Source organism: Budorcas taxicolor, chromosome 7, assembly GCF_023091745.1.
Source record: "Budorcas taxicolor isolate Tak-1 chromosome 7, Takin1.1, whole genome shotgun sequence".
In the NCBI taxonomy this organism is placed as follows: Eukaryota; Metazoa; Chordata; class Mammalia; order Artiodactyla; family Bovidae; genus Budorcas; species Budorcas taxicolor.
In genome coordinates, this window is record NC_068916.1 from 59664168 (window position 1) to 59676640 (window position 12473).

The 12473-nt window shown below is 42.7% G+C and overlaps 1 protein-coding gene across 1 annotated transcript in view; it reads right to left on the bottom strand.

Annotated features, from left to right (window-relative positions):
• Positions 1 to 12473, bottom strand: part of HTR4 (5-hydroxytryptamine receptor 4) — a 173858-nt gene that overhangs the window by 150457 nt on the left and 10928 nt on the right. The window contains exon 3 of the mRNA XM_052643545.1: positions 10315 to 10836. Coding sequence (XP_052499505.1) covers positions 10315 to 10836 — 522 coding nt within the window. The remainder of the gene's footprint in view (positions 1 to 10314; positions 10837 to 12473) is intronic.

The following is a 12473-nucleotide window of genomic DNA, read 5'->3' on the forward strand; positions in this document are numbered from 1 at the left end:
AGTACCATTGGATCATGTGGTAAAAAATGTGGCTTTTTTATTTTGTTTTCAATTTTTTTACTGTCACTTACATTGAAGAAAAGGATTCATAGCTTATTGTCAAGTCCTTCCTAATATTTGGTAATCTCTCTTTTATAATTACAAAAAAAAAAAAACCCAACAGATCAGAGTCTCACAGTCTTTCATTTGAAGCACTGCTGTCTTCTGGGTCCTCCTAAGAAGCAGATCTTGAAGTGAGGGTTACAGAGATGCCCACAGTTGATCTGGCAGTTGCAGGTACACTGGCAGGGAAGTAATGATACAGGAGAAAGGATGAAAGGCAGCTTCTTAAGCTACTGAAGCTTAATCCCACTGGGAAGTTCTGGGAAACAATATAAAACATATGCCTCAGAACTCTCCTGAACAAGTGGGGAGGGAACTGGGGTACTGATACTCCCGCAGCCATTAGGTATTGCTTAAGAGCCATCCACAGGGAGACATGGATTCCTAGGCACCTTCAGTCATTGTATTTGTAAAAAAGGTTGATTTCAGCAGACCGAGGGCAGCCCTCCAAATATTATGCTGGTTCATCATTGTAAGTCAGGATGGTATACACAGAAATGGTGAGAAGATCTGCAGGAAAATGGGAGGAAGAGTTGACAGTATCTGCTCCAACTATTTAGCTGAAATCTAATATGTTGCTTTGTGTGGTTTTTGCATTTTTCTTTACAGTTACCTTCTATTTCTTTCAACTCATACTGGTTTGCACTTATACTTTTTTTTCTCTGTAAAATAAATTTATCTAAGGAAAACTAACTGATCTAAAGAAAAGTGCTATGCATATAATGCTCGAAATGCTTGCAAGAGAAGTAATCACAACAGTAGTTATTCCCAAATAACTGAAGTTTGGGAAATGCTAGCATAGCAGTTTAAAGCAGAAATTGGCAGCTTTTTGTTTGTTTGCTGGTTTTGTTTTCTGTAAAGGGCCATTTAGCAAATATTTTATGCTTCTTAAAGCATAAGGTAATCATCACAACTACTCAACTCTGGTGCTACAATGTAAAAACTGCCACAGACAATACAAAAATAAATGAGCATAACTGCTTTCCAATAAAATGTATTTATGGACACTGAATTTGAACCTTTAACAATTTTCATGTGTCACAAAATTATTCTCCTTTAGATTTTTTTCAACAATTGCAAAATGTAAAAAAAATTCTGAACTTGTAGGCCAGTCAAAAACAGGCAGCCAGTCCCATAGTTTGCAAGCCCCTGACTCAAGGCATCAATTACCACTACACCTTTGACAAACTGCTTACTTTCCTTAGCTTCAGTGGCTTCATCTGTATAATAGTGACAACGGTAATACCAATGTCACAAAGTTACTGCAAAAAATAAGTAAAGATGAATACTTAAAAAGCAGGTGCCCAGAGATTTCACAATATAATGTTAGCCAGCTACTGTAGCAAGGTTGGTTTCCAGTTTGGCAGTGCCGCAGTCATTGCAATCTGAATGTTTCATACTCTGCTTCTCTACAAAGACAGCTAAGCATCTGGGGGCTGACCTTCCCTACTTTGGGATATGGTTACAGAAATTATTCCTCTTCTCTATAAAATAGGCCCCTGAAACCTGAGCCTGGAAATGCCCAAAAGGTTTTGTCACCACTGATTTCAGAGGCCTGGAATTAGGAGCAGGTCAAGCTAAAATTTACATTCCATCAAAATTAAGCTTCCAAATTAGTATTTTAGATCTTGCAGTATTATGTTGCTGACAGTAGTGGCTCTCAAACATTAGAATACTTAAAATCACTTGCAAAACTGAAGGTTTGGGTGTCTCATTCAAAGCATTTCTGAATCAGTAGGTCCAGGAATCTGCATTTTAACAAATGTCTCAGTGATTCTGGTGCAGATGATTCATGGAGAGCAGTTTGGAAAACACATCAAGGTTGGACTGCAATCCACCAGGTGAGCACACCCTTCTGAAATCCTCTTTCATTGTTTTCCTATATCTGTTTAAATACCTCATCAGCTGAGAAACCAAGATTACAGTATTTGCTGAAAGATCTCTGCCAGTATGTTTATCTCTTCTGTCCCCACTCCTTTCTAATTCTTCTAAACCTCTTGGAGTAGAAAACAGTATATACAGAACTCTCTACTCCAGATATCATGTGCTGATTAGCATATACAATTAAGCATGCCAGTGCAATCTCAAAGGACATGTGCTATTTAGAGCTTAGATGTAAATTCTTGAGAATCTGCATCTTTACTGGACTGATAAGATGTTACCTCCCAAAAGGCTGCTGCCCACAGTTTTCTACCAGTAGTTTGCAAACAAACCTCTTGGAAAATGTAAAATTAAACTGTAGATTTTAAAGGGGTCCACTTAACACAGACAAGACTTCTAGGGTAAGAAGCAGGAGAAGAATAATGTTTCTATAACTGATATTTGTTTAACGCATACTAAGGACCAAATTCTTCACATGCATTACCTCATTTCATCTTCACATCATGCTACAAAGGAGTACTACAATTATCCTATTTCACAGATGAGAAAATTGAGGCATAGAAAGAAAGTATTATCCAAGGCCACATCATAGCCCAGACCTTTCAAACATTAAGTTATCCCTTGAAGGATCCAGATCTCAATAGTTCTCCGCCTCAACTTTTGCAGCTCAATTTTATTAATCAGTTATTTGTGTAGCTCATTAAAACCTACAAGAAAGTCTACTGACACTTGAAGAGAATGCTTTTTTTAAAACAAAGCCCAGCTTTGCTCATAGCAGAATGTGACACTAAGTTCCTCATTTTGCTTCCATAATCCCCAGGTCTCCAGCTGTTCAAGGTAGTTTAGATATCCAGCCCACCTGTCTTGCAGATCTGCTATTACTCATGAAGTTCAAATAAGATAACATATGTGAAAGTCCTCTGAACACTGTAAAAAGTTATCTAAAATGATAATTTCCCGCCTGTCGTTTCCACAAATTATTTTTAAATGTTGAGAAGGAAGAAAAAGTGTATTAGTTCTGCAAAATCATCTGTGTCAAAAATCAGATTTTCCAGAGATTTTGTAGGTTGTAAAGCACCAAATCTGCAGATATTTGTGGAGCAGAAGAAACCCTGCTTCTACATGGAAAGTAGTTTATCATGTACTGTTTAAAGTAGTTTAAAGTACTGTTTATCACGGTTCAATGCAATGGAAATTTGGGGAGCTTGAGAATCAGATGACCTGGTGCTAGTCATTGCCCTGACACTAAGCAACCTTGAGTGAGTCTTTCTTTCTGCCCTTCCAGGAAATACAATACTGCTTGGCGGTTAAGAACATGGCTTGGGGGAGTCAGAGCTCCAGTGTAAATCGACTGCCTCCTCATGAATGACCTCGGGTAAGTCATGTCACCTGTCTTGGTCTCAGTTTCCCAGTGATAAAAATGAGAACTAGAAACAACAGCTTACTTTGAAATCACCGGAAAAAAAAAAAAACTGCTGAATGGATAGAGGAATGAAGATAGAAATATGATAGTTTTTAAAAAGAAGTTAGTAAAATGTTATTACAGAACCTACTTGGTAAGTATTTGGTATGCACTATACAAGTCTTTCAACTTTTCTCTTAAATATTTTTTTACAATAAAATATTGGGAAATAAACCCCTCAAAAGGCAACAACAGGGTTGTTAGAAGAGTTGAATGAGATATAGAGCTCTCAGCAATGCTCATGGTAAGTGCCTGGCATACTTTAGAAATGATTTACTATACAGGTAGAAGATGGGACAAGACGATAGATTCCTTCAGCTCATACAATCTGTGAGCTAGAGCTGTCCTAGGTGAGCCAGAGACATGACATGCCTGAGCAGAATGAGAAACCAGGCCACATGATACAGAGACCAGATGGACAGAGAGTAGCCAGGATGCAGTCACAGAAGTATCAGAAACCAGGATAGAGACAGAGCGAAAGTGTAAGTTGCTCACTCATGTCCAACTCTTTGTGAGTCCATGGACTGTAGCCCACCAGGCTCCTCTGTCCATGGAATTCTGCAAGAATACCAGAGTGGGTAGCCATTCCCTTCTCCAGGAGATCTTCCCAACCTAGGGATTGAACCCAGGTCTCCTGCATTGCAGGCAGATTCTTTACCACTGAGCCACCCAGGGAAGCCCAGGAGGCATGCACAAATGAAAGCTGTAAGACCCTACACAGGGAAGGTCTAACATGGGTGAACCTTGAAAATAAAGGCAAGTGGCCATTACTACATGCCAGATTAACATGCTTCTCTCTGAACTATCCCTTTGGTAGGAGAAATGCATCGGATTTAGAGTCAAACCAGAGTTCAAATCCACTCTGTGCCAACTAGTTATGTGACAACAGGAGATATTCACTCAAGCATCTTCTAGATCACTTTTAGTAGGAATACCTACCACAGTACAAGAGTGAGCCCTGGCAACCACTTTTCTGCTATAACCTTAGGCCATCATATCCTTTCTCATGAGAATTTGAACCAAGAGACACAATCGTGGGAATGTGTCACATTAACTGAAGAGCAATGGGGAGAAGATTGTGAATGCCTGGAACTGAGTTCTCTGGAGATGACCTTCTTCCCATCTTTCCTGGGGTCTAGTTCCTTGATCTATAAGAAGCCCCAGTATCCTTCCAACAAATTTCACTTTTTGTTTAAGCAAACTAATGTGGCCTTTACTATATACAAGAAAATTGTACATATTTACTAATACAATACAATTCAGTTCAGTCGCTCAGTTGTGTCTGACTCTTTGCGACCCCACGAATCACAGCATGCCAGGCCTCCCTGTCCATCACCAACACTCACGTCCATCGAGTCGGTGATGCCATCCAGCCATCTCATCCTCTGTCGTCCCCTTCTCCTCCTGCCCACAATCCCTCCCAGCATCAGAGTCTTTTCCGGTGAGTCAACTCTTCGCATGAGGTGGACAAAGTACTGGAGTTTCAGCTTTAGCATCATTCCTTCCAAAGAAATCCCAGGGCTGATCTCCTTTAGAATGGACTGGTTGGATCTCCTTGCCGTCCAAGGGACTCTCAAGAGTCTTCTCCAACACCACAGTTCAAAAGCATCAATTCTTCGGCACTCACCTTTCTTCACAGTCCAACTCTCACATCCATACATGACCACTGGAAAAACCATAGCCTTGACTAGATGGACCTTAGTCGGCAAAGTAATGTCTCTGCTATTCAACATGCTATCTAGATTGGTCATAACTTTTCTTCCAAGGAGTAAGCGTCTTTTAATTTCATGGCTGCAGTCACCATCTGCAGTGATTTTGGAGCCTCCAAAAATAAAGTCTGACACTGTTTCCACTGTTTCTCCATCTATTTCCTATGAAGTGATGGGACCAGATGCCATGATCCTCAGTTTCTGAATGTTGAGCTTGAAAGCCAACTTTTTCACTCTCCTCTTTCACTTCCATCAAGAGGCTTTTTAGTTCCTCTTCACTTTCTGCCATGAGGGTGGTGTCATCTGCATATCTGAGGTTATTGATTTTTCTCCCGGGCTTTCTAATATTATAAGAGCTTAAATTTCTAGGCTTTGTTTTTCTCATCTCTACACAAACAAAACCTCATCTCTCTGTGACTGATGGAAAATAAAAAATAATAGGTGTAACAACTACACAGCACAGAGTAAATATCCAATAAACATTATTTAAATTGCAACTGAGTTTCAGAATCACTGAGTCTTCCTAAGTATTTGGAAACACCTTGTTTGGGTGGAGGATGTGTGATCCTGCAAAAAGAAACACATGCTGGCAGTCAAAAAGAAGGAAGGGGTTGACTGAGTTTGAAATTTGGTTTTAAAGAAAGTTCTCTGATTGAAATTTAAAACAAATTAATCAGTTACCTATTACTGTTTTGACTTGAATTTCTGTTGGGTTTCTTCACTGGGCTGGTACTGATTTAAAAGGGAAAAGAAGTATAAAGCAACAGGTAACAAAAGGTGGCTGCAGAGGTAACATCTTTCTTAATCTCAGAAGGACTGGTCAGAATTTATCTGGCAATAGACAAGATTTTAAAGTACTTTTTATTTGGATTATCCTGTGAATAATGAGGATTTCTGTCACCCAAATTGAGCAGTAAGTGGAAGGAGGGAACAAGAAAAGACCTAAGATCAGAAATATTAACCCAGAAATACCAAAGCTGAAAAAAAACAAAAGGTTTTCCTAAAATTCAAAATAAAAGGCTAAGTGAGAGATGTCAATTAGTCCCTAGTAATTATTGTTCTTTTAATTTTGGTGTAGTGGGTTCTCATAAATCCAAATATTTAGTTATCTTAAAAATAAGATAACTTTTTATTTAAAAAGTCTCAGGTAGGTGGGTCATGAGCTTTATTTGGTTATTAGGTCTTAACTATGTTGTTCCCAAATTGTGCTCCTTGGACTAGCAGCATCAGCATCTTCTGGAAACCTGTAAGAAATGCATATCCTCAGACCCTAGCCTAGAAACACTGAATTAGAAACTCTAGGAGCAGGGACCAGTAATCTGTGTACTAATATAGGGTCTTAGAGGAAAGACCCTCTAAGACCCTCAACCTTGTTAGGACTTGCCTTGGATCCTCAGTTGGTAAAGTAATTGGTAATTGGTAAAGTAGTCATTTTTATTCAGACTGTATTTAAGGTTAGCCCTATCGATAAGCCTGTTTAGTGGCTATTTATATCACATTTATATTTCCATCTGTCCAAATATATACCACTTTCTAATGCCCCATAGTATAAAAACAGCAAGCAGAATGGACAAATGAAAGGGCGGGCCAAAAAGGAAACAGAAGGAGGGAACTGATAAAAGTATGGCGACTTTATTTGGGTGATAAAATGGATATCTAAAGTTTAGATAATAGTAAGGACTTAATGGGAAGAGAAATGTTTCATCCATTGTTTGCTCCCTCCTGCCATTCTTCCTTTCCTCTGAGCCCTTCTCCACTAATTTAACCAAGGCTGCCACCACCTCTCTCACTCTGCATATGCCTTAGAGCTATTTCTGAATAACCTCAATTACAAAGAGACAGGAGAAGACAAAACAGGGAAGAAGTCACAATACATCAACTGAACACAGATATCGACCTCACAGTTTCTAACTTACCTAGAATCAGACTTGATTCTACGATTGAATTACACCATGTTTAAGATCCTTTCTACCCTGTGACATCAAGATCTCATTCTCAAAAGGCAGTTTCATATGGAGGTTCAGAAGAAAGACTCTGGAGCAAACAGCCTAACCCCAGGTTCACCACTTTACAGCTGAGAGAACTTGGGCATGCTATTCCACTTCTCTAAGTTTGAGTTACCTCATCTCTAAGATGGAGGAAATGAAGTATCTCTCTTAAAGGATTCTTAATGCAGATTAAATGAGATTATCCATGTAAAGCATTTAGAGCCGTGTCTGGCACATAATAAGGGCTGGATTAATGTGAGCTATTAGGATTATTACTATGTTGTCTCTAAAACGTTTCTCAGCCTTTAGCAGCATCTTGAGCATTTCCAGACATAGCAACAAGGCAGTGAGAAACTAGGAGGGATAAAGGTAAACGTGTGATGGTGGCTAAGCTGGAAGCGAGTGGGAAAGCAGCTAACAACACAGCGTTCCTCTGTCTATTAAAATACTTTGTTGTAAGATCTTTCTGTTCAAAGTCCCAAAACTTGTGTTTGAATTACAACAATCGTTCTCAATAGGTGCTGGAGGGGGAACTTTGTCCCCAAAGGAGGTACTAGTAATATCTGTAGATGTTTTTGGTTGTCACAACAGGGAGTTGCTACTGGCATCTAATAATAGCAGAGATGCTGCTAAATATCCTACTATGGGCAAGCTAGTCCCTAATGACAAAAATTCTCTAGCCCAGAACATTATTATACAAGAGGTTTGAGAAACCCTAAATTACAATGTTGTTTGAAGTTATTTTAATAAGACTTGGCACTTTCTTAAAATTTTCAAACAGGCAATAGTATGGAAGATTCTGGCACTTGATGGGAGGCGGGGATAGGTAACCTACAAGACATTTTCATCTCTAAGACTTGATATGTGCGGTAGACTCTCAACCACAAAATGAAGGCAACAGTGCGTCTTCATCCTTTTCTCTTTGCCTAGTTCTTTTCCCTGAAGATAACCTGAATTTTTTTTTTTTTTAAAAGATGGTTGGATACTGGAAGGTAACCATAAGGCATTAAAAGTTTCTCATAAAAACAAAGAACATCAATGATAAGCAGAGAATTTTAGAGCTGGGAAAAACCTTGGATATGATTTAAGAAATTAATTCTACTTGAAATCTTCCATTTCATTTCATAGATAAAGTAAGTGAGATTTAAAAAGACCAAGAGATTTGATCTAGATCACATAATACGCCAATCATCAAAAGGTCCAGATTCTTCCAAAGAATTTATTTATTAGTCACTGATAATATCAAGGTACTCCTCTATATGCATTTATTTTGCATTTTTTCAATGATTACAGCCTGTATCAGTCTCTATCTCTGGAAATCCCTGAACATGGGCTTCACCTGATTAGGTGAGGGCAGTGAGATTAAAAAACAAAACAAAACAAAACAAAAATATTAGGTTCAATAGGTATTGAGGAAAAATGAATAAGACCTGCCTATTAATTAAGCGATGGCTGCTACTGATGAATAAAGAGAAATAAAGAAGTGACTTTGGCTCCAGCCACAGTGACTTGGAGGATGATGATGGTTCAATAACAGGCAGGAAAGTCAGGAAGAGGTTGGATAGCAGGTCATTTACATTGTGTTTCAGGTGCTGTTCTTTAGTCTGTGAAGCTGAAGCAAGAGATGAGGGGATGAACAGTATTAGGGAGGTTTAGAAGAACTCAAGTGGAAGAAAATGTATTCAGTTTGGTGGTTACAAGGCCACCATGGCCCCTAGAAGGAGCAGCTTCAGGGGCAAAAATCCAGATAACTCAGAGGAACCAAGAGCATCACTGTCCTCTGGGCCTCAGCAAGTGCTGAACTGAACACTCCCTGAGGCCCCCACTTGTCTGATGCGCTACAGTTCTCCTGGAGTTTCAGGGATGACCCACTCAGCTGTACAATAATAATTATAATAAAGACATTTCCAAGGTGGAAAATGATACAAACACAGGAGTGAGTTTAGGGTAAGCGTGGCAAGGAAAAAATATACATAAGACTGAAAAATGACGCGAGAATGATGCAAATACTTTTTACTATTTCTTTCCCACACTCGTCATTTCTTACTGGAGAGCTGCTCCTCAGAACTCCATGAGTCTCATCCCATGTCCTGACTTATTCCTTGTTTCTAGGGCACTGCATCCATCATCAGTGTCCTTTCCCTTCATCACCTGGGCTCACCAGCAGCACATAGCAACTTCTCCTACCTCGTCAGTGAGGCTGGAGTTCCACACAGGAGCCTAGGCAAACACCACTCACTACCCTCAGAGTTACCCACAGCTTTCTGACCCATGGACTCCATCACATGGAGAGCAAACTAGCCTAAGAAGAGCAAACTAGCCTAAGGGTCTTTCCATCAAAAGCCACTGTTTGGGTCATGCTGAACCTGTATCTTAAACATTTTTTATCCATTTTAACGAACCAATAGGAATCCAAGCCAACGTTTTCTCAACATTGAACTCTAGGAACATGAGTTCATGCCATGACTTTTCCATCTCTGCCAGCCACCACTTCCCTGTATCAACAGCTGCTTCTTCCAAAGGGGACCAACAGCACAGTGCCAGACACGGGGTAGCAAGCTGAACAGAAAGGCATCTTAAACTGGGATTGGGATTCTGTGAAAGACAATCGCACGAAGCTAGCCCTAGCAGCCACCACCAATACTTCATGCAGTACAGCGTGCCCACACACTCATGGTCACTCACACACACAGCCACACAGCCAGTTATACACGCTGGATATGCGTCTCTTGTTATGCACAGAGAGAGTTAGACAGAGTCCACTCTCTCCGTTATGCATCCAGTATCATCCATACTGTCCACACATGTACCCTGTCACACACACACGGTTAGACGCACAGCCTGTGTTATGTCTCTCTCACACACACACATACATACACACACACGCACACGTTATACTACCTCACAGAGTCAGCAAACACACAAGCAGTTTCACAAGTACAAATGTACCCAAGTGCAGGGCATGAGCCCCAACCCTAGTGGTCCCATGCTGAAGGCATGTACTACACAACCAGCCAGCCCACCTACAGTCTGAGTCGCCACGCAGCCCATCCCTGAGCTAAAGCCAGGTCCCAGGAATCGAGAGTCCCCAACCCGTCTCCGCCGCGCCGCCGCGTCCCCGCGCACGCTTGGGCTCGCAGGGTTGTGACCCGGGGGCCCTCGCCGCACCTACCCTCGGCTGAGGCTAGGGAGCGAGGCGCCCGGGCGGACGGGAACGGCCACCCCTCGCCGCGGAACCGAGCTTCTGCCGCCGCCGCCGCCGCGCTCCCAGCCGCTGCCTGCGCCCTCCCTGCCGCCCCCTCGGGTGCGGGCTCCAGCCCCCGCGCTGGGAGGCCGGCGAGCGAGAGGCGCGGGCCCGCCTGGGGCTGCGGCGGAGAGCCCCCAGCCCCGGCTCACCTGAGCGCGCCGAGCATCGTCCTCCTCTCGGCCGACCGACGGTGGCTCCGCGGGCTCAGCAGCCCCCAGCCCGCATCCTCCCCGCGACAGCCCCCTCCGGAAGCCAGGGATGGCGGGGGCGCGGCCGGGTGCGCACGGGAGTGGGCGGGCGGGGGCCAAAGGGACCTCACTGCTCGGGGACCGGCCAGCGGGCGCCTTCCCCGGAGACCGCTGCCCAACCGAGGAAGGTAGTCCTGGGCTCACTGCTGGCTCCTGGGTGACCGTGGGGAAGTTGGTTAACCTCTCTGAGTACCCACTCCTCTAGCGAAAGATAATAAACGTGAAAAGCGTAGGTGCCTGTGGTGTCCATTCCAGGGGAAATCTACAGTCTACTTCCTTCTCAGCCTCTGACTCCGCCAGGGCATGGTTAGTTGGGAGCAGGGTTCAGAGTGAGATCCCGTAGTCCCTTAGATATAAGGCGTCCAAGTTTCCGGTCAGTGTTTCAACTGACTACTCTTCCCAAGTGATCCTGCCAATACTCGTTTTGCTTCCATAATCTGGAGGAAGCCTGTTCTGGCTTTATCAGTTTGTGACCTTGAGCGAGGGGTTAGACAGAAGACTAGCCCCTCTGCTCCCATATGTAAAATGGGGACCATAAATCCCCAGTCGTGTTGAGACTTACCAAAGCTCCCGCCTGTGTGTCACTAGTGCATTGTAATATCTGTGAGGAATCGTGACCGAATGAGAAACATCTTTCCTCAACACGTCTTTCCAAGGCCTCCAATTCCAGGGACAAACCATTTCAAGAATTAAGTCATTTAGGGAAGGGAAGGGGAAAGTCTTCCTTTAGTGAGACAGGTTGGGGGTGGAGGGGTGGGGTGGGAGCGGGGGAGGGTGGGGGAGGAAGGTGGCAAAGGGCTATTGGGAAGATAATTCACCCTACTCCCCCACTTCCTGGACCACAGAGTCTTCGGGGAAGCTTGACAAAACAGAGGAGCTGTGATAGTAATTAACCTCCGAAAGCAAATAAATCTTTCCAGACAATCTTAAAAATTATTAACTTACAATTGTGAGCACAACCCAAGTGAACGGGAAATTTAAATTGACCAACAAATTCATGCCAGAAACCTTTGAGCTGGTCCCTTTCTAAGATTCTCTCTGCTGATACTTCTGCCTCTTACTTCCTCCTTCTTTTGCCAGCCTGGCCCAGTGGTATTTCTTCCCCATCTTACTTTCTCTCTTTGTATCTTTCTCTCACTTGTATCTCTCTCTTCCCATCTCAGTCTCTCCCCATCCTAGGTGTCTCTTCTTTACCTTCTTTGATAGACCTGTCTCTATCTCAATAGGTCTCACTCTCAGTCGTTCCCACCCATGATTTCTCTCCCTGGCCTGTATGTCTTGAATATTAATTGATCATACACCCCCCATTCAAAATTTGAAAGTGGAAAAGTTGTCAGTTATTTCTCTACAGATCCAAACTTAAATTTACCACTGTGTCACTTCCCTAAACCAAATATTCCTGATGAATATTCCTGAGTGCAAAGCCTGATTCATCTCTGACAACTGTACTTCTCTCCCCTTTTCCCCAGTTTCTAGTCAATCTCTTCCCATTTCCTAGAGAGTCTCTCCTTACTCTGCCACAGGGAACTGTTCTTTCCTCCTCTTCCCATTGGACCAAATCAAGTGTAAGTTAAGGATCTTGAGATGAGAAATTGTCCTGGTTGCAAAGGTGGGCCTTTAGAAGGGTCCATGAAAGTAGAAGTGAGAGGCAGGAGAGGAGGTCAAGAGTGATGCAGTGTGAGAAGGATTTGACCAGCTGTTGCTAGCCTTGAAGAAAGAAGAAGGGGTCCCATGCCAAGGAATGCAGAAGCTGAGACATGGGGCAAGGAGACAGATTCTCCCTGAGAGTCTCCAGAAAGGAAGGCAGCTTTGAAGACACATTGATCTTAGTGCAAT